We start from the raw sequence: 23396 nt of genomic DNA on the forward strand, positions 1-23396 counted from the left end.
TCGGTTATCCGATCTGACGCGAGTTTAATAGAACCCGTTTTATCAGGGATGGGTTTCGGATTTTAGACTGAAACCTTATAAGGTTTGAGATAGGTTTGGATTTTGACAATAGGATATCCAACACCCAATACCCGGTTTGTTTGACGCGAATACTTGTTCCTGAGACCCGACTACAAACCTAATTATATATATATATAAAGAAATCAAATACGTGGCATGTTATAATATATAATAAAATAATTTATAATACAATATATTAAGAAAAATTAATTAAGATTTAAGACCTATTCAAGCCAAACTATGACTTTTCATCTTCTAACTCTCTCAGAAGTAAACCCAACTCCCAATTGGCCAAGTTGTGCGAACCGGGAATACTGAAAGAAATCATCTCCCAAAACTTTTTTTTGGTAAAAGCGAAATAATTACTAGTAAGGGGAGAAACCCCATCCGGCAAGTTACAAATGGCCCAGCCATTACATATTACAGTGTATTGTCTTGGGAAAACCAAATTCCATCATTACATGATTTACTAGCAAAAAAGTGAGCATAGGATATCGATGCTCTTCCAAGACCAAGACTCCAAGTTTCGATTTTCAACTTTCAACTAAAAAAACGTAAAGACTAAAGAAAAACCAAAGAAGAAAACCGTTTGTGAAACTGTGATTATGGACTATTGCTGGATAAACGATGGTGTTGCATCACGGCCATCTGATGGAGGGTGATTTCCCCCTCATCATAGGGGGACATGTGGGCGTGACTCACCATAAGTGATAACTCAGCACAACTAGTCCGCCAAGGTCCAGCATGGCAGCTCGGCACCAGATGATATTCTGATTATCCCGAGCTCCTCCCAAGTAAAGGAGCCCCCGAGCTCCTCCTCAAGAAGGGAACACCCCGAGCTAAGATTCTTCTACGAAAGTATCCCGAGCTCAAGGCACTTCGGGGTGAGCTTGGGAGCCTCCTAATGAATTATGACTCAAACCTAAGTAGGCCACCTCGGGTAGAATCACCTCAATATGGCACCTGCAGCTCGGCATAGGGTAGCTCGCAAGAAAACATCTTGGCGTATCATAGGAAGATCTCCCCTGACAACCATACCTGCCAAACTTGGAGCCCTGCACCCACATCTCTCGCCAGGCGACGGCGTGCCTGCCAAGCCTGAGAGGTGTCCCCCGCTTGACAAAGATGTACCCTACAACAAGACCTGTTCATGGGTCGGGTGGCCCGACCGACAGACCCGATCCCCGAACGGGCTTGAACAGGTATATAGGCCTACGGGCTTAACCTCGGGCCAAAAAGCCCGACCTGCAATAAATTTGAGCCGGGCTTGGGATTTGCCAAAATAGCCCAGCCCGACCTATAAATAAACCTAGAAAACCTAGTTGAATACCCCTCTTTTTTTACCTCTTTCCCTTCTTTTTCCAACCAAATTCTTCTTCTCCACATCCTCTTATATATATATTAATATAAATAATTTTTGAATTTATATATTTTTTTAATGTAAATAAATTCTGATTTATATTGATTATTGAATAGGGAAATTTTCTAATTTTTTTATTAGGTCGGGCTTCGGGCTTTTTATTAGAGTTGGGCTCGGGCCCAAGTTGTAGGCCCGTTGGTCGAGCCGGGCTCGGGCTCGGGCCTAACATATTTCTGTTAATGAATAGTAAAAGCCTGGCCCGAGCCCATGAACAAGTCTACCTGCAACAGTGACCTGCGCAGCCATGGCAAGTAACGGCTACGGCAGAGAATCAAAGGCGGTTATGTCAGATTTGACAGGGCACCATTATATAAGAACTCCAACCCCCAAAGAGCAAAGGTAATTGCGTTCGTGCTATCTGCACTCAAGCTTTCTTCATATTCTCTGCAATTTTCTCTCTTAGAATTCTAACTTAAGCATCGGAGTGTTCCCGCCGAGAGAGCTCCCCGGGAATCCTTCATTCTCTTATTCTCAGGTGTCATTCATCGCCAGCTTGGAGTGTGGCCCCTTGCCAGGTAGGAGTGACCAGATTGCGCACCATCACCATCAATCGTTTTTTGCTTTTATGGCCATTTGACATAGGTAAGTATTTTTTTTTTCTTTTCTTTCTCTTTTTTTGTTGCAAACATATACTAAAATACAAGAATATTTTGGTTCTTGTTAGAAGTTAAAACTCCACTGTATTGTATATCTTTTGGTTTTGGACTGGACATATACTAAAATACAAGTATGTTTTGGTCCTTATTAGAAGTTAAAACTCCATTGTATTGTATATCTTATGGTTTTAGCATTTTGTTGCTTGCATATAAAATCCATGTTGTTGGATTGGATGCTAGTTTTGTCATTTCCATAATGAAACTATATTTTTTTGTTTTATAAATATGAGACCTCTATTACATTGTCTTTTTCAGAATCCAGGAATTATTTGAATTAATAATGCTTATTATTGTCAAGGAAAATGACAATGAAAAATGAAAATAATGCTTCATTGTTAATATAATGAATAAGAATTGTTTGAACCGACAATGAAAATAATGTTTCATATAAAAAGGTGAAAATAATTTCAAAATCCATAAATTATTTGAACTAATAATAATGCTTCATATAAAACGAAAATTGTTTTAAGAATCTAGAAATTAATTTCAGAATTCATATAATGCTTCATATTAAACCCACAATGAAAATTATTTCAGAATCCATAAATTATTTGAACTAATAATAATGCTTCATATAAAACAAGAATTGTTTTTAGAATCCAAAAATTAATTTCATGATTCATTTAAATACCATAATGAAAATAATTTCAGAATCCATAAATTATTTGAACTAATAATAATGCTTCATATAAAATAAGAATTGATTTCAGAATCTATAAATTAATTTCAGAATTCATATAATGCTTCATATAAAACCTATAATGAAAATAATTTCAGAATCTATAAATTAATTTCATAATCCATATACTAATAATAATGTTTCATTATTAGTACAATGAACGAGCAATATATTAGCATCGTTTGAACTAACAATGAAAATAATGCTTCATATATAGCCCAAAAGGTTTATGTTCCATTGAAGGAGTTCAAAAGCAAGAGAAGTGAATATAATGTTCAAAAGCAAGAGGAGTTTAAAATCTTGTGTTAACAGTTTTTTTTTTATATTTTTCGTAACAAATTAAGTTTTTATCTTTCACAATATTGAATATGTTTTTATGTCATTGTCTTATTCATAGTGTAAAAAATATAATTTATTTTATATTGCTTATATTGATAATAAATTGTGGTAGTTTTTTATGATAACTTTTAATGTTTAGGTTATTATGAACATGGCATCACAATATGAGATAGAAAAATCACCACACCATAATGAGGGAGACAAAGTGTCACACCATGAAATAGGGAAATCTTCACACCGAGAGAATGAAAAGTCTACCCATGGTGAACATGAAACCACTTTGTCTCAAAAAGAGGACTACAGTTACATACCCACTCTATCATGTCCTCATTCTGCACAATGTTCAAGTGCAACTATTGGTCATGTACTTTCTACATCAACCTACACTTCTAGTCCATTTGCAGGTCCTACAATTACATTGACCAGTCAACATACTAAAAAGCACAAATTAATTAGTGAAGTTTGGAAACATATGCAAAAAATAACAAAAGATGAAGAAGATTGAGTTGTTTGTGATTATTGTAAGACTCATCTTAAGGCTATTAGTAAGTATGGGACAAAGAATTTGCATAATCACATATCCCATTGTCTAAATAAGAACAGTAAAGATATTGAAAATTGTTTGAAGCGTTAAAAACAAATTGCGGTAGAAAAGAAAATTGATGGGAATGTGCAATTTGAAAACTTTACATTTGACCTAGAAACATCTAGGAAGAAGCTTGCATGTGCCATTGTCTTATATGAGTATCATCTTTCTATTGTTAACCATGTTAGTTTTAAGAGATTTGTTTATAACCTTCAGCCTCTCTTTAAGATGGTTTTCCATAATACTATCAAGAAAGACATCATTAAAATTTATGACATTGAGAAAATAAAATTGCAAAATGTTTTACGAGAAAATGCATGCCAAATAGTAGTGACAAGTGATATGTGGACTTTTAACCGGAAGAAGAATTGTATGAGTATCATAACTCACTTTATTGATGACAATTGGGTGTTGCAGAGACATATTTTGAGGTAATACACTTCCTATGTTATTAAATATTCATTGTAGATTGTTTTTTAATTTTTTCACATTCAACCATTACTTTCTCTATAATTGAATATGCAATTTATTTTGTTTATGTTACAAAACTTAGGCTTGTGTATGTTTCTACACCTCACACAATGGTGGTGCTTACTGAAAAGTTAATTGATAGTTTAACATTATGACAAATAGAGACAAAATTGTCAACCATTACTATAGATAATTGCAGCTCAAATGATGGGATGATTAATATAATTATTGACTAGTTATTTCAGCATTGTTTGCTTAATGGAAGTGTTGTTCACATGTGGTGTTGTGCCCACATTATCAATCTAATTGTGAATGATGGGTTGGTAGTTATAGAATATGCCATTTAAAAAATTTTGATAGCTTTGCATATTGGTCAATTACTCCAATTTCCAATGTTTACTTTGTCAAAATTTGTAATGTTAGGGAGGTTTTGCGTAACTGGATGACATTTTCAGGTGAAATGATAAATGAAATGACAAGAAAAATGTTTGAAAATTTTGACAAATATTGGAGTGTTGTACACATTGTTACAGTAGTTACAGCTATTTTGGATCCTATGTATAAATTAAAAATTATGGAATTTTACTTACCATCTATTTATGGTAATTTTGAAGCACATAAGATTGAAAAGATTAAAAAGACATGTTATGACTTGCTTCAAGAGTATCAATCAAGAACTGATAAGGTGCATATTAGCCTTTCACTTGAGGGATCAACTTTTAATTTAAAAGAAGAGAGTTTGATGGTGATGAAGAGGAAGATGAGAGAGGCATGACAATGTTAGTTCAATTTCTTAATATTAACTCTTATTGTGTAAATGTAAAATCTGAATTAGATCATTATTTAGATGATCATGTATTGTCATGGACCCAAGAATTTGATACTCTTAATTAGTGGAAGACAAATGGGATAAAATATCTCACTTTACAAAATATTGCCCAAGACTTCCTAGCTATTCCAGTTTTTACAATTGCATTTGAATCGGCTTTTAGTACTAGTGGGAGGATAATTAGTTTACATTGAAGTATGCTTCACCCTGATACTTTGGAAGCTTTGATGTGTTCAGAAAATTGGTTATGGAGTGAAATGAAAGGTAATAACTATATTTTATTCTTATTTTTAAAATAATATATGCAATAGTATAAAACATTAACTTTTCTCTTTCTTATTGTAAAATATTTATATATGCAAGTTCTTCTTCAGCAGTTGATTCAATTGTACATGTCTTCAATTGAGGATGATATTCCATTGGAGGATTAAGCTGCAACAAGAGTTCTTGAAATAATGTTTCTCTTATGTCACTTAGGTTTATTTATTTATTTTTTACTTAAGATTATTTTGTTTTGTTCTTTTATATGGAATAATTTTATTACTGTTGATTTTTGTTGAATGTTGGTTGATAATGAACATTTAAGATTTTTTTATATATTTAATATTGTAATTGAATAAAAGTCTAACTTGATCATATGATAATCGGGTGGGACGGGTTTAACGGGCTTGAAAAATTGAGAGAAAAAAGTTTAATGTGTTTGGGATCAAGGGTACGTTGGCTAGTTCGGCAACAGATAGGGCAATTTGCACAGGTACCCTACCCGTTGCCATTCCTACTGATCAATACCTTCTACTTTGGTTTGAGCCTCGAGTGACAATTTGGTCCCCAAACTTTAAAATGTGACAATTTAGTACTTGGACTTTCAAAATGTGATAATTTAGTACCTGAACTTTCAAAATGTAACAATCCAGTATTTGAATTTTTAAAATGTGATAATCCAATACTCGTCGTTAGCCAGTTCATTAATCAACCGTTAAGTGACATTTGAAAAGTAAAAAATACCCTAAGAATGCCATCTAATTCTCTTTATCAACCATCAAAACATTGACGATAAAATGAATAGTCCCAAGTTCTAGATTCTTCTAAACAGTCACCAACTTTTTTGAATAGAAGATGATAGGTTTTGGGACTATTCAGTTTTTTGTCAACGTTTGGATGGTTGATAAAGAGAATTATATGGCATTCGAAAGGCCTTTTTGACTTTTCAAATGTCACTTAACAGTTGATTAACAGATTGATTAGAAGCAAGTACTGGATTGTAACATTTTGAAAGTTCAGATACTGGATTGTCGCATTTTAAAGTTTGGGAACCAATTTGTCACTTCAGCCATAGTATAGGGTACTGATCGGGATTTTTTCCAAGGTGTAATGCGTCTTGCACTCCAGCCCGCCTATTACAATTCCTAGGTCATGTCAGGAACTATCCAAAACCCATGGCCATGCCGAGCAAGCGTTTTGAGGCCTGTAGGCTTGCATGGTATGGCACGAACAATTGTCATTTGTCGTCCCGACCTAGCCCATGACCTAACATGGCATGGAGCCAGTACAATGTTTTTTTCGAGGGGGGATCTATAGAAATACCCCCAATAGGTATAAAAATTAATTTGTAGTGGTGGATGTATTTATGTATGAGATGAAAATGACTTAAATGCCCTAAATAACTATTTTTTTGGGTGTGTCCATGAGTTTTTTTTTAATCTCAAACGTTATTTTTGATGAAGGGATGGCCATGGTAAATTTCACTTCAAATAAAATCTATCTTATCTCTCGAAATCTATGCACATGACCATTGTCTCATCTATATCTTTAATATAAAGAGGAATGTGTGAAAGTTGAAACATTTGTCACCACAAGTCTCACATGTTGCTCTTTGATTTCTTACTCTTTACACATGTGACCTATTTCAGTTGAATAAAAAAAAAAGAGCCTCTCCATTTTGATATCGAGACTCTTATTATATTTAATTAACTAATATAGAGTTAGAGGTTAATTTCATCTCTTACTAACTTTATTGTAGTGGACTAGTGGGTGCCCAAAATAAGATCGGTTTCTCCACAAAATATTCTCTTGGTGAAACCCACTTCATGTATTTCTTCAAAATTTCTGTTATATTTTTGAATATAATGGACATATTCATAAATTGATTGCCTCTTAATTAATGTAGATTCAACCATATCCCTCTCAATTAATTCCCTTTTAAGTTTTACCTTTTTCTTACCCTAACGTTTTTAATATGCACCAAATGTGGTTGATTCTTATCTCGCTCCCTCCTCAGCCTCATTCTTCCACTTTCCACCACCACCACCACCAGTAAGCCACGGTTAGCAAAGGAGGAGTCATTCGTTCTCAGTTCAATAGATACAAATCTATTTTTTTCTTTATTTTCTTTTTCTTCTTCCTCAGGGCTTCACCCCTTCTTATGCTTTTCAGCATATGTGTTTTTCATGTCCTATGGTTCTCTATGTCTTATTCTACTAAAATTAAGAGTTTCTTCCATTACTAGTTCATTATTTTCAGCTTAATTCTTTTACAACACATTTCCTCTTAATCTTTTAGGAATCTTTTTTTAATGGTTATGATAGCATTCTTAGTTTGATGGATATTTTCAACTTCCAACAACTAATAGGAAAAGGCCATGACTTGAAGTTGTGGTTTAGAAAAACCCTTTCATTTGCTTTTGCAACTATTGATGGTGAATTTGGATACCAACTCAATGACATTTGGATACCATATTCCTTATAAAATACCAACAAATATTGGCACTTGTCTCTATAATATATTAGACAATTCCGACAAATATCAATATCCATCACTATATGTAGTGTCATATACTAACGGATATTATATCCGTCACCATATGTCATATAAATTACCAATGAATATTGTTGTCTGCCACTACAATATATTGAATAATAATGGCCAATGGATATTATTATTTGTCACTATATATCTTGTAAAGTACTGATGGATATTGGATCCATCACTATATGCCTTATAAAATAATGATAGATATTGGATCCATCATTATATATCTTATACAATACAGATAGATATTAACATCTATCACTATATGTTGTGTAATATACTAACGGATTCGTAACCCGTCGCTATATATAACATATATAATAAATTTTATATATAAACCAATGTTATATATGACTAATTTATATTTGTTGTTTCTTTTTTTTTTGTTTTTTATTTGTATAAATTGCTAAAAAATTGGATTTTATGCCAAAAAATGACATTTTTGGGCCAAAATAATAAGACAATGTGCCTTTGGCCCTTGATAGGGGATGGAGGCTAATTAAAAATTATCCCTAACCATTGGCTAGGATGCAAACCATCATTGGCTAGGATGATCAAAACATATTCAGCCCCCGAATCGGGCAAGCAACGAATTCTATTTCACCCCATAACCATTGTTTCTCAAAAAAGTATTGACTTGGTCAATGACCTGCTAATCCGAGCTTGTTGTTATGAAAGAAGTTACACCAATGCCTTGATAGATTTACTACCAAAAAATAAATCTTAAGTAGGTTTGTAATTGGATTGGATTTGAATCCTAATGGACTCTGATTGTATTTGGATTTAATCCAATTATGCTTTAATTTATAAAATACAAAAAAATAATTACTTTTTCTCCTCTATATACAATAAATTAATATACATATACCATATTATATTTATTATATACATATATAAATTCATAAATAATATTACATATAAAATATATATTTTTTATAATAATATAAAATTCATATATTAAAATCAATAAATATTATAATCTAATTGGATTTGGATTTACTCATAGTCAAATCCAAATCCAATTTGATTTATTAATTGAATCTTATATGTAATATGTAATATTATTTTATATGTAATATTATTTATGAATCTGCACAACATTTACTACCGAGTGTATCTTAAGTGAAGGTATCCTATATAGACCTATTCACAGATCGGGTTCGAATTGGGCTTTGTCTTTGTATTAACAAAATACATTCAAGCCTGAACCCAAAACTAGCCCGACCATTAGGCCTATGTCTTAAGCCTGAGCCTGGCCCGACCTTCATATGAAGTTTGAAGACCAAGCTCGAGCCTAACAAAAAATTTGAAAAAGGATTTTTTATTCAATAAAAACTTTTTTATTTATACTAAAAGACCTCAAAATGTAAAAATTGTGAAATATACCACTACTACTTAAAAACATATATTCTATATTATTGTAAAAAATATTTTTTATTATATAATATATTATCAAGTTGGGATTAGACTTAGGCCAGAATTTTTTGAGAAAGCTTGAGCTCAACCTAGAAAAGAGTCGGGCCTAGTGTTTTGGGCACGGGCCCAAGCCCACAAACCTAAAGTTATATCAAGCTCAACTTAGATTGGGTTAGGCTGGGTTGATTCATTGAACTACTCGGTCCATGAACAGGTAAAGGTGATTAGGCCGTGTTGGGCCGCCTGACACAACTAATATATATATATTATATAACGTATATTATAAATTATAATTATATAATAATTTATAATATATAATATATTAATAAAGCAAACAATCGTATACATAAAAAATTCATATAAAATAAAAATTTCAAGATTTTTTTTCAATTTTTTAAATAAATAGTTTTGGCCCAGTCCATGGCCTAGCTTGGCCTAAGGCTCGGCCCATGGCACCGACATGATATGGGCCTACATAGGCTCGGGCATGGGGCCATGGATCGCGTGGGCTCGAGCCGTTGGCCGTGTCAGATCCGACCCATAGCCCTAAATTCCTAAGCAATAAAATTCAATTAGACAATACAACTTAAAATAAAATATGAAAAAATAAATAATGCCGCGCGCGGGTAAATTTCGCGGGCAAGTTTTCTGGGCTTCGTATTCTTCTCGTTCCATTTCTGCTCACTCGCTTAGCATTTTTGGGTGGAGCCGTGGAGGGTTTGTTTTGAAACTAAAAACTCTATTAATGAGTTTGTTCTGAAATGGCAAGAAAAAAAGGGTTTGGAGAAGCGAGGGGGACACCTTGAAAATTACTTGCATTGGCCCATTGAGGTATGTATTAAAGACACTGAAATTTGTTATTCAGTATTGTTTAAAGTTTGGGTGAATATCTTCTCCCTCTCACTGAACGCAGAGCGGCGACACCAAATCCTCCTCCACCTCCGACCTCTCTCTCTTCCTCTCTCTTTTCTCAGTTTCTTTTTCTTCTTCCCCAACAAAATCGCTCCCAATCCCCTTCGTCTCTCTCTCCTAGCAAGCTGAAATATCGCCCTCAGCTACCGTTCATCGTCTTCATCCTTAAGACGAGATTACATCGACGTTCAGTAATTCATCCTTACACTACTAGAAAGTTTATTTCCAGAGGCTGTAGGCAAAAATGCCTCTACAAATAGTCAATTACGACACTTGAAATATGTTATTTTAGAGGCACTACATAAATGCCTCAAAATTCTATTTCATGCCCCAATTATTATGGGCATTTTTTGTATTCTATTATTTTTAAGCCAATACGACAGGCAGCTTCATCTTCTCATCCTCATTCTCCATTCCATTAAAGAACTAGATTTAGCAAGGGCTTTCGAGATTTTAGTAGATGGAAAGAACGACGACAGCTCCGATGGATAAGAAGAACGACATTACAGCAGGTTTAGGCTTTTAGATTTCAACTTTTTCTTTTGGCTTTCAGATTTTAGGTTTTTCTTTCTAACCTCTTCTCCTCCTCCAAATAACCCTATTCACCTCCTTCCATATCTATTCCAAACTATTTAACAGATCAAAAGCTTTAATTAATGTAGAGTAGTGTACAAGGAAAGCTATACCTATAGTAAATTAGAAAAATGGCAATAGTTCTCTTGGATTAGAGTAATAGACGGTGGGGGATTCCAAGTCTCCTGGATTAGAAGAACGAATGGATGGTAAAGCTATAAGAGTAGCAAAGGCTCTATGAGCTCCTTCAATTCTCCTTCCTTCCCCCTCTGTGTAGCAGAAGAACTAACAAATTAGAAGAATGGCAATTGCCTAGTAAAGAGCATCAACTAAGATTTAGCCAGGTTTCTCTGTGTGTGGCAAGCCGAATGCTGAAGCTTAGGTAGTGGATGTGGAGCAAAGGCAAAGGCAATTTTTCCTTTTAGTTGAGTTAGACTTGGATCTTCTTCACTCACTATGCTACTTACGCCCTTGTCTCATTGGTTGCTCTAGTCAGTCTTTCTTCATTTTGATTTGCTGCCTCCATTTGTTGAACTGTTGTTTGGCTGTTTTCCAAGTATTTTCCTATTTGAACTAAAACAAAGTTTATTTTTTTACTATTTCTTGATATCGGCATTGTTACTGTAGTAAATTTTAGGTTTTTATTAGAACTCTTATTTTGCATAGAACTGGTTTATTTTCTATTTTTTTTTTTAATTTCAAATAACGAGATTCCATTGTTACTTTCTATTTATTTCGGTGGACCTCCAATGAAAAATAAGATTATTCTGTAAATTTTGAAATTTTAATTTTTGCAAATTTTCTTGGTTACTACACCATGAAGAAGCTCTAGAACCTTAGAAGATTTGAAATTTAGGGTTTGAAGATGGTTGAGTAGTTAGCTGAACTTACACGGCGCATCTAAGTTAGAATGTTGAATGTGATTGTCCTAAGCAATTATTTTGAGGATGCCTTTTTGAGGGGTCATGCTTTTCCATTGCTGTTAATGTTGTGCAGATTCAATTGACCCAGACCGAACTCAGAGTGCCAGAGTATGGCTGGACTAGTAGAGGGCTTTCCATTTTATGAACTTCATTGTAAATGAAGGTGATTTTAGATGCTTTGGTTATTACCTTGTCTTTTGGATGCCTAATTTTATTGTTTTTTTTTCCTTTTTATTTTGCCCCCTTTTAACCATGTGATTGTTCATTGTAGTGCGTGCAATTGTGTTTGGATTTTACAAACAAGTATTTCTCTTTAAGCCAAAGGTGAGCTTGATGTTGCTCCAGACTTATTTTTAAGTCTTCTGGTTTTGGTTACGATTCATCTCTTTAATAACTTTGTTTAATGCTACATTGTTGAAGTTTTTGTTACCTTCACAAGATTAGTGTCCTCAGATAGTGGGTATGGCAAAAATAGAAAGTCATCGTATTGTTTTTTCCTTTTGTTTCCTTTCTTTGTTCAATTTAATATATGTGTTTTCATTAATTAATTGGGAAGAGAAGCATGATTTGCTTCAATCAAGCAAGCAAATTCGTGCTTACAACTTAATGATCAAATATTGCACTATTACTTATATCCATTGAGGTAGGGAGATGGCCACACCAATCAGAGAACCATGTGACTAACAAAATTTAGAAATTTTTTGTCCTTTTTTTATTAATGTGGAATCTGATTTAAACACTAGAAGTGGTAGCAGAAAAAAATGGAGGTTATTCATATGGGTTGCTTTTGCTTTTGAAAGTGAAAAAAAGATAAAATAGCTGAATCCAAATGGAGATACAATATGGCTGGTTCCGCTGTAAAGCTGAGGCATGCAATTAAGTCAATGTCTAATAACCCAAAAGCCTACTATTTATGTATTAGTTACAGTGTCTCATTCTTACAATTCACAAGTCATGTTGTTTAAGGATAATGTATGGATGATTTTGCACTAGATGACATCTGATAGGAGGCACGTTTCTTGAACCAGCTTTTTACTTTGGTGTTATTGGATCTTCTTTGACTTCTATTCTTCTCTATATACACACTCCTTGTCCTATTTTGGGCAGAGATATACCATAAAGCAAGTGAAAATGCCCAAGGCCACTACTAGAAAGATATATATTTAGAGGCTGTAGGGCAGAGGCGTTTGATGAAAAATCCCTCTGTAAATATTGATTTTAGGTTTTGAGGTTTGAGATTTTATTGCTACAGATTAGGGATTTGAGATTTTAGCATTATTTATGTTGAATAGGAAAAGAATCAATCTAATTTTAATTCATTTTAGTTTTTTCTATTTCGAATAAGAAGGGAATCAATCATTCTAATCTCTTCTCTTCCTCTAAATGTCCCTCTTCACCTCCTCTAGCTTTATCCCAAATGATTTAGCAGGTCAGAAGCTCAAGCAGTGCTTGGTAGATCTATTCCTAATGATTTTAGTGGGTCGGAAGAATGGCAATAGCTCTGTTAGATCAGAAAAACGCCAATAGTTCCAGTGGATCAGAAGAACAACGTTAGCTAAATTGCTACTGGTTAGGATTTTGATGTTAGCATTATTTCTAGTAAAATTTTTGTTAGTTTATAAAGGCCTTATTTGAATCGATTGCTTCACTTGGCATTGAATAGTGTTTTGATGTCATCCTAGGTATTCTTTTGCGACACGTGTTGGATTTTCTATAGATATGGGATTTTGTAAAAGCAAAACCATTGCTTTTTATTAGCTTCTACTGTTTCTTTCTTTAAATTGACATTTTGTTCTCTATGTCGTTAAGGTTGAAGATGTTGTGATTGCACTAGGCCACCCACCTCCAACGTCTAAAATTGGTTTGACAGTCCATCTCAGGTTGTTTTATTGTAATCTATTAGTCACTTATTTTTAGTCTAGTAAATTTTATACCAAGTCTAATGTTTGTTTGCCCTATTTCATAGAGCTTTAACACTCAGTAGGCCATCAATGTTAGTTTTTTTTAATTATGGAATTGATCATTATTATGCTCTTTTGTGGACCTGTTAAATTTGTTAAAAAATTCTTTTGAAAAAAATCAAGGTATATTATCACTTTATCAGTTTATTACATTTCCTTCTTGGTTATTTAAAGTTCAAACATGCATTAACCCTTAGCTATTTTCCTGGAAATTTCCTTAATCTTATTCACTGAAAAGTATTTAGTTTCAGCAATTAAGGATCTCATAGCTTACTTAATAATTTATTCACTAAAAAACAAATTAATAACTTATTCAGTTCAGCCACTTAATTTGTTATCAAAAACCCCTTTCAAGACAAAACCTAATATTTAAAATGATAAGCAATTTGACGGGAAGCAACAATGATTTACTTCAAATTCTAGGATACTGAGCTGAAGTTGTAGTTAAAGACTACAATGATTAACTTGAAATAGAAAGATTGCATACCGAGCTGTTGTTTTTAGAGGAAGAGATTGAAGAGGTAGGTGGCGGGAAGACTAGAAATGGCGAAGAAAATGGTCTTAAAGCTGTGAAAACTCCTCTTCCCTTTGTCGAGGGAGCTGACCCTGAGTCTAATGAATTACAGGATGTTGGTGGAGAGGGACAAGAATCGGCCGTGAGGATGGATGTGGGTATTCCAGTGTTGGAAACATAGAGAAGGATTTCTAAGTGGGTAAGGAAAAAAGAAAGGAAAAGAAAGATGATGATTGTTGTATTAGGAAGGGGGAAAGGAAAAAAGAAGAAAAAAAGAGTTGAAGTGGAAAGGCTAATCTCAGACATTGAGGGAGATTTAGAATTTAGTGGTAGAGGGGATAGGAGGAAGGGCCTAAAATGAGGAGATTATGGCCTTTTCATGGGTTTTTTGCTATTTTGTCTCGATGAAAATTATTAGCTGGAATGTAAGAGGGTTAGGGAGTGCAAGAAAGAGAAGGGTGATCAAAGACCTACTTTGAAGGGAAAAACCCGATATTGTGCTGTTACAAGAATCCGAAATGATGGAATTAGATGGGAGATGGGTGAGGAGTATTTGGAGGTCTAGAGGTTTAGGTTGGAGCTCGTCTCCTTCTTGGGGAGCCTCGAGGGGATCGTAACACTATGGAGGGAGGATGTGGTGGAAGTAATGGAAGAATTGATAGGCAGATTCTCAATTTCCATTAAGTGTAAGAATGTAGAGGATGGGTGTGTATGAGTCTTAACCAATGTTTATGGCCCTAATTCCTATAGAGAGAGAGGAATGAGATGTGGGAGGAACTTTATGCAACCAAGGGGCTATGGGATGGCCCTTGGGCGGGGATTTTAATGTCATTAGATTCTCTGATGAAACCATTAATCTCCAATAGGTAATTACAACAAGCATGAGGAAATTTAATGGTTTTATTGAAGAATGTGAATTGAATGTAATACCTCTACTGCAAGCCAGTTACACTTGGTCCAACCTTCAGGAAACACCTTTGTGTTCGAAGTTGGACAAGTTCTTATTTAATCTTGCTTGGGAGAATAGTTTGGAAAACTTGGTTGCTAGAGCATTACCCATGGTCACGTCCAATCATTGTCCTATCCAGTTAGGTACTAAGTTTTTTCCTACAGGACCCACACCTTTTAGATTCGAAAATATGTGACTTACCCATTCGGATTTTGTGAAAAAAGTGAAAGAATTGTGGGGTGAGGAGGAGAGGGGGGTAAGATGGAAGGAGATCGAGTTTCATAAGAAATTAAAAAGGTTGAGAGCCAAAATAAAAGAGTGGAATAGAGACCATTTTGGTAGAATTGAGGAGCAAAAATTGTGCCTAATCTCTTGACTAGAAAGCTTGGATGTAAAGAAATCTCAAAATGGGTTGACCGAGGAGGACAAAGTATTAAGGAGACAATTGAAAAAGGATTTGGAAGAGGTGTTATTGAGGGAAAAAATCAGTTGGAGACAAAAATCTAGACACAAGTAGATTAAGGAAGGCGATGGGAACACTAGATTTTTCCATGATTTGGCAAATGGGAGACGAAGAAAGAATCTTGTGACCAAGCTAGAGATAGGAGAGGAGGTGATTACCGACCAGGATGACATAGCCAGTAAATTTGTCGACCACTTCAAATCGATTTATAGAAGACCTTTAAATGAGAGAGCAATCGTGGAAGGGGTGGAATGGCCAAGAATTGATGACGGAGTGACAAGGTGGCTGGAAAGGGATTTCGAGGAAGAAGAGATTAAGAAAGATGTCTTTCTAGTGGATAGATCCAAGGCTCCAGGTCCAAATGGCTTTACAATGGGTTTTTATCAAGACTGTTGGGAGATGTTGAAAGAGGATTTAGTTGTAGTCTTTAAGGAATTTGCAGACAATCACATTATAAGCATTGGAATTAATGCCACCTTTTTGGCCTTGATACCTAAGAAGAATGATGCCAATCACCCAAAAGATTATAGACCTATTAGTTTGGTGACAAGCATCTATAAAATTTTGGCTAAAGTGCTTTCGTTGAGGATCAAAACAGTCATCCCTTTTATTACTAGTGAAACCCAAGGGGCTTTCATTTAAGGGCGACAAATAACAGATCAAATCTTAGTTGCGAATGAGTGTGTGGAGGAAATGAAAAGGTCTAGGAAGAGAGGTTTCATTTGTAAATTGGATCTTGAAAAGGCCTATGATTTGGTGGACATGAGTTTCTATTAGAGGTTATGCGAAACTATAGATTTGGGGACAAGTGTAGTCGGATTTTTGGGTGTATTAGTACTTGCCACTACTCTATTCTGGTAAATGGTATGGTGAGGGATTTTTTTCTAGCTTGTAGGTGTGTCAGGCAAGGGGATCCACTCTCACCCTTCTTTTTTACCTTAGTAGCTAATGTGATTTGTAGGATCATTACTAAGGCTGCCAATGAAGATGCCATTAGGGGTTGGAGAATAGGGAGACACCAAATCCCCGTCACCCACCTTCAGTTTGCAGATGACCTAATGATCTTTTGTGAAGGAGGTTTTAGCAAAAAGGTAGCAAACCTAAAGGAGCTAATCAAAGGATTTGAAAGTATTTATAATTTGAGAATAAATTTGGAAAAGAGCTGCATAACGGGTATAAATTTGGAGGTAAGGGAGGTCGAGGCTATTGCGGAGTGTCTTGAGTGTTCCACCTTTGTGCCTATGTCATCATATTTAGGGCTTCCTTTAGGGGCAACTCTTAGGGAGAGTAGATTTTGGACCCCAGTGATAGAAAAGTTTGAGAAAAGATTAGCCTCATGGAAGAGGAATTATGTCTCTTTAGGAGGGAGAATTACCCTAATAAGAGCTACCTTGGCCAACTTATCTACCTATTTTTTGTCTGTACTTAGGATACCAGTAAGGGAAGCTAGGAAACTGGAGAGGTTGATGAGAGATTTCTTATGGGAGTCGGGACAAGAAAAAAAGGATCACTTGGTTAATTGGGAAATTGTGTGTAGAAGTAAAGAAGATGGGGGTTTGGGACTTGGGAGGGTAACTAGAAAAAAATCAAGCTTTGTTAGGGAAATGGTTGTGGCAATGGCCATTGGAAAGAGAGAGATTATGGCATAAGGTGGTGGGAAGCATTCATGGGAGGTTAGAGAATGGATGGGATGCTGGTGTATCAAGGCAAGCTAACCTAGCAGCACCTTGGAAGGCCTTTTTTTTGATAATTCAAGTGATTTTATAAAACATCAATAGACAATAGTACAAAGTCTTCAAGGAAAGGTACGAGTTGCAACCTCTCCGGGCTAGTTAAGTCCAGATTTCCAAATTAATAACAACTTACATAGAAGCACAAAAAAGATCTTCCCTATTAACCCCCTGTTTGGCTAAAGCATCAACCAAAGAATTAGCAGACCTACTAACCCATTTTATCTCAACTCTCATATTGTTGGTTAACCACTTTACTTTTTTGATAAGATCTTTGTAGCCCCAAATGGTAGTATTCAAGTTTAGGAGCCACTTGATTACCACTTGAGGTCCCCTTCAACTAGGAGATGCTCCACCCCAAGCTGGTTGGCGATCTGAATTCCTTGTAATGCAACAAGGATTTATGCCCTTGTGGAATCTCCCACTCCCACTGGTCCTGAGAATAGGGAAATTATGTTGCTGTCCTTATTTCTTAGGATACCCCCTATACCTGAAGGCCCGAGGTTGCCTTGGCTGCTTCCATCAAAGTTCAGCTTGATGACACCTTCCAACGGTGGAATCCATTTTGACAGAATTCTATCATTCTTTGTTGAAGTGTTAGCTATTACTAGCAGGTATGGAGTTTGTTCTGGCAACACTGTTCATTTTTGGGAGGATATTTGGGTAGGAGACACCTTTAAAGGATTTGTTCCCTTCACTATTTTCTGTTTCTTTGTACAAAAAAGAGGTGGTCTCAAAATTTGTCTCACCTTTGGGAACACCCTTTGATCCTACGTGGGATTTTGGGTTTTGTAGAGGACTTAGGGATGATGAAATTGAATCTCTTTCTGTCTTGCTTGGTTGTCTTAACTAGGTTTGTTTGGATCCCTCCAAGCCAGATAAGAGGGTATGGACTCCTAGACCCAATGGGACCTTCACTTGTGCTTCTTTCTTCAAATCCATCTCTCAACTTTCTCTTTCCGTCAAAAGAAATTTGGTGCATGCCAGTTCCCCAAAAAATTATGGTGTTTTGTTGGGAAGTATTCCATGGGAAAGTATCCTTTGTAGAGCTCACGATGAGGATTGTTACCACCTATTAATATCTTGTCCCTTTTCTGCAGACCTTTGGGCTTGGCTACTTTCGTTGTTTGGGAGTAGTTGGAGTCTATCAGCAGAAGTTCACATGCTCTTCAACCATTCTACCTTTTATTGGCCTACAAAAATAGGAAGAATTATGTGGAGATGTGCTCGGGTTGCCTTGATTTGGACTCTTTGGGAAGAAAAGAATGTTAGAATTTTTCAAGAAAAGGAAAGGAGCAGTCAAGAATTGAAATGCTGTGTGTTAAATAGGGCAATACCTTGGCTGAATACCTTGGAAATCTTTCATCAATTCTTCTTTAATGACCTTTGGGTAGTAGCGAGGTGTTCATCCCTGAAGGACAAACCAATTACAAGTTGGTCTCCTCCATCCGAAGGCTCACTGAAGTTGAACTTTGATGGAAGTAGCATGGGTAATCCAGGATTATTCGGAATGGGCGGTGCTTTGAGAAATGAGAAGGGAGAGATTTTGTTGCTCTACTCAGGTCCCTTGGTAATTGGGGATTCCATCAAGGTAGAACTTTTAGCTGTTGTACAATGGGTGCAATTTGCAAACCAGCTAGGGGTACAACACCTAACAATCGAGGGGGATTCCAAAGTGGTGGTGGGTTGGTTGTAAAATTCTGAAGAGGCTATGTGGCGTTACAAGAATGAAATGAAGAAATTTAGTTGGTTGACAAGGAATATGTTGGTCACTGTACAATGGGTGGGGAGATCATCAAATACTTTGTCAGATGTGTCAGCTAAGTAAGGGGTAAATAGGGAAGAATTGTTTTGGGCTCAGTTGTGATTCTTGCTTTTCTTTCCTAGTTTACTTATAAGATTCAAGGAGGGGTGGCAGCTCGCGCCTCTCCCTGGGATGTTGTATGAACTCACTCTAAATCAGCTTCTGAATTAATAAATTTATTATCATTCATAAAAAAAATTCCTTGGCCTCGAGGGCGGGCTCGTTGGTGTGTTGGCTGGCTTGTTCCAGTGTTGTCGTGGAATCAAATCCCGCAACCAGCACTTTGGGGAAATGGGGGTCAAGGGGAACTTGGGAAGTTATGGTGCATGGCACCGAATACCAAAAAAAAAAATATAATTCCTTGGCCTCTTGTTTTGTTGCAGTTCAAATTTTCCTCTTTCTTTGTACATGTTTTGGACACTTCTGATTTTCCTTTTGCAATTTTTAGTTTTGTGGGTTAAAGAACACCAATTATCCAAACTTGTTGCTATGGAACAATAGTAGAGAGCTAAAAGAACATCAAAAGAAGAAATATTTCTCAAGCACATATAGAAATACGTCATAACAAAACCAAACATCCATACCTCAGAACCAGTCTGCTGGTTCCTTTGCAACCAACTGAGTAGTAGTGGTAGGATCAATAGAGAGCTTTGTAAAGAGCTTCTTTACTTGCTCAACAATATCCTCATGCTTAATATCTCCAGAAGCATAAATGAATTGAAATGAATGGCCAGAAAATAATAATGATGAACAAGTTAGACTTGGAGTTCTTGGAGTCCATAACTGGCCAGAAAATAATAAATGAATTGAAATCAATAACTGATAATCATTGTGAATTGGAGTTCTTGGAGTCACTTCAAGTTAGACTTTGAAGGATATTGAAAGGAAGGAGTTTTTTACTTGTACTAGATCATGTATGGGATGAAGACAAAAATGCTTGGTATGCCCTACAAGTTCCATTTCTAGGTTCAGATCGTGGAGGTAGAATTATAATTACTACTCGAAGTCAAACTATTTCATATTGTTGGTTGTTGTTCAAACAATAGGCATTTTCTAATGGAAAGCCCCATGAACATCCCGACTTGGAAGCAATTGGTTGGAAAATTATGGAGAAGTGCAAAGGACTGCCTTTGGCAATAACGACACTTGCTAGCCTTCTCTACTATATATATTAGATGAGAATGAGTGACATTCAATTTTGGAAAGTGAGATCTGGGATTTAGAAGATGACAACATCTTTCCAGCTCTAAGTTTGAGTTATCATAATCTCCCACTACATTTTGAAGTTGTGTTTTATGTATTTTCTTTATTTCCCAAGGGTTATGCATTTAATAAGCAAGTTCTAGTCCAATTTTGGATGGTACAAAAATTGAAATGAATAGAAGACTTAGGTGCCAAATACTTTGATGACTTGTTAGGAAGGTCTTTCTTCCAATATTCAGAGCTAAAAAGAATTTAAATGTGGATTTGTGGTGCATGACTTCATAATTTAGCACAATTAGTATCAGGGAAGATGTGCATTAGAATAGAGAGATAAATTGTGTGGTATCTCAGAAACAAGTTGCCATTTCTCATTGATTAATGTCAACTTGGGTGCAATAATTAACAAAATCTATTAGATTAAGAGTTTCTCCACATTTCTTACTCTAGGATTACAAGGGCCCCCTCAACTACTTCCGCTTTCTCCAGCTTCTCAGCCACAAAATCAGTAGTTCATTGAAGTACTGAATCAGCTGCATGCTGTATTATAAGTCTTAGAAAAAATTATCAATGCCCTTGCACCTTTCTTCTGATCTTTGCCATAGAATTCTATTTTAGGTTTGCCTTTAGTTGATACATCCGAGCATTGTAGGAGCAACTTTAAAACAATCATGTCATGCCAACTAAAGGCAATGGCTAGCATCTTTAAGACCATTTGTTGGCTAGCATATTGTCTCAAATAAACAATGGCTAGCATCCCTTGATTCACATAATGGCTTCAAGATTGCTATCCTTATCCTTGGTTTTCCAAATACGACCAAGTTATTAGGGCCTTAATGTAAAAAACAAATAAAAACCATTTGTTCCACAAAAAAAAATAAATATAAAAATAAAGACCATTTGTTGGTTGATCCAGCTCAAAAGGCATGAATTACACTCGACTCATATATAGTTATTTTTTTCCGCAAGGTATTTATTCTCATATACATGGCAAGACACTTCCAGAGATGTTGCAAGCAAAATACTTGAGCCCCTTCCCCAATATTCACATTCATAAAGAGAGGCAACATTAAGGAAATTTTAGGCAGTAGTGTTACTCCCATGCTCAACATGGGTTACTTTTGCTAGTCTAATACTTTAAATAGGGCAAAGACCATCGGAGTTTCAAACAAGACAAGCCTTTTTTTAACCACGGTTAACTATTTTCTTGGTGCTTTCACAAATGAACTAGAGGATACAACTAAAGAAAGAATGAGTTTTTTTATTTTTTATTTTTTATTTTTTATGTTAGGGTTTAAAGCATGAGCTTTGTGGTTTGTAGGATGTTTTTTTTTTTATGAAAGTCCACCTCAGAAAGTCTTGTTTGTTTTCTAATGTAATAATAATATTTTTTTTTTCTTGACAAATATTGGTATTTGAATTCATCAAAATATTCTTCTTTGTTTAAATATGTTATGGTTTGAGATTGTATACTTAGTATGTATATTTTTGGATAGGTTCTTGATGTTGGCAATGCCTAAAGTCAATCCCCACAAGGACACGGACCCTCTTCAGTTTCTAGTCATAATATTAACAATCAAAATTGTAAGAATATAATTTAAATAATGTTTTATTTGCTATTATATTGCATACAAACTTTAGTTTTAATCTGAAATTTATATTCTTATATCTAAAACTTATAAAACTTTTCTTACTTTTCTCACAGGTACACCGTAGGGTGAAGCAAAGCACGTGGTCATGTAATCTTGAACTTTTGATGGTAAGAGAGTTTTGGAAGCAAATCTTTTTGTGATTTCTATTGTTTATTTTGATTTTTAAAATATACAGGTATATTATAGGGATTGAGTGGAGTTTTTTTTTTTTTTTGTGAAGAGGGTTTGAGTAAAACTTGTGATCATGGAGTTGTGGACTATTTTTGTTGAAAGTTACGAAAAACAACTTCATTTATGATACTTGTATAGATACAATATGGATATTGTATAAATTATGTGCATATGGTTATATTCAATTAATGAAATGTCTTTTGTTATAGATCTATTTATCCATTAGACTTGAAGAGAAGTGTCTATATTAACTGTTGGAAATTGATAAAATAGTCACTACAAAGCAGTTAATAATGCTGACATATAGATCAACACCAACTGCCGGAAACATCTATAATGACAAATCCAAATATCCAAAATTGTCAAAATAAATATTAAAAGGAACTTATAATACATATACTGATGGAAATATATTAACCGTTGGTAAAGGTAATACAACTATACCAACGGAAATATCTTTCGCTAAATCTGAGTGTCCAACCACCAATATGGCAACGGTTCTTCTGTCGCTATTATTCTATTACGATGGAAAATTTAACCGTCGGTAAAGGTATTATAATTATACCGACAAATATCAGTTGCTAAATCTAGATGTCCAGTCATCTGAAATCACATCCGTCACTATATTCTATTATGACTCAGTTTAAATATCCGACCATTTGCAATCATTCTATGGCGACAGGGAATTTGTCGTTATATGCTATTACCACTAGCAATTTAACCGTTGGTAAAGGCAATGACATATACCGATGGTTATTATTTTGTCGGTATATCCTCATAGTATGAAGGTATAAACCAACAGAATTATTATCCGTCCATATAATATGGATATGTATATATCGACAGATTTATGCCATTTAGCGCCAGATTTTGTATGTCAATAAATGTCATGTCTGTTGTAGTGGAGTCTCCCTTTGGTTTCCACTACAAGGTATTTCTATGGAAGGTATATCTAGTAGACTTTTGTTCTCACTAGATTATAATGGCTTTTGTTTGTGTAGGCAGGGTCGTAGGGAATTGTAAGAGGATCTCTGAGCTGTACTGGACATAGTACTTAAAGAAATTAGGTTCTTTGTTGGACTTGAAAATGGTTCGGCCATTGATATTGTATCCATCAATGTTTCCGTCCGATCACTTCTCTCATCCAGCCTCTAACCACGATTTTTGCATTAGTTTTTCTATTTTCCATTTCTTTATAGTCAAAATTTGTTCAAAGCCCTAATTTTCAATTCTAACAAACTAAAATGACATTTTGTCAGTTGCTCTTAGTATTCTGCTCA

The 23396-nt window shown here is 35.1% G+C and overlaps 1 protein-coding gene across 5 annotated transcripts; it reads left to right on the top strand.

The window, feature by feature from the left end:
* Nucleotides 1-9899: 9899 nt before the first annotated feature.
* LOC148848629 (uncharacterized) lies at nucleotides 9900-22324 on the top strand. 5 transcript variants are annotated; one of them, XM_088952245.1, is made up of 6 exons: nucleotides 9900-10095; nucleotides 11746-11835; nucleotides 11944-11996; nucleotides 13482-13552; nucleotides 21790-21877; nucleotides 21999-22324. In XM_088952245.1, the coding sequence occupies exons 2-6, from the start codon at nucleotides 11814-11816 to the stop codon at nucleotides 22083-22085; spliced, it is 321 nt and encodes a 106-aa protein (XP_088808371.1). In that variant the 5' UTR covers nucleotides 9900-10095; nucleotides 11746-11813; the 3' UTR covers nucleotides 22086-22324. The 5 variants fall into 5 exon arrangements, with proteins under 5 accessions (XP_088808371.1, XP_088808368.1, XP_088808370.1 ...); XM_088952242.1 differs by lacking the exon at nucleotides 9900-10095 and adding an exon at nucleotides 10127-11173; XM_088952244.1 differs by lacking the exon at nucleotides 9900-10095 and adding an exon at nucleotides 10131-11157.
* The last annotated feature ends 1072 nt before the right edge of the window (nucleotides 22325-23396 follow it).

This window comes from Nelumbo lutea, chromosome 6, assembly GCF_056320005.1.
Source record: "Nelumbo lutea isolate HS-2025 chromosome 6, American lotus-T2T, whole genome shotgun sequence".
NCBI classification, from domain to species: Eukaryota; Viridiplantae; Streptophyta; class Magnoliopsida; order Proteales; family Nelumbonaceae; genus Nelumbo; species Nelumbo lutea.

What these genes read in the sequence shown, in the direction of transcription:
- LOC148848629 (XM_088952245.1), top strand. Translation starts at nt 11,814, where the DNA reads ATGAACTTCATTGTAAATGAAG. An exon ending in GAACTTCATTGTAAATGAAG is followed by an intron (nt 11,836 to 11,943) that starts GTGATTTTAGAT and finishes TGTTCATTGTAG; the next exon opens with TGCGTGCAATTGTGTTTGGA. An exon ending in TAATATTAACAATCAAAATT is followed by an intron (nt 21,878 to 21,998) that starts GTAAGAATATAA and finishes CTTTTCTCACAG; the next exon opens with GTACACCGTAGGGTGAAGCA.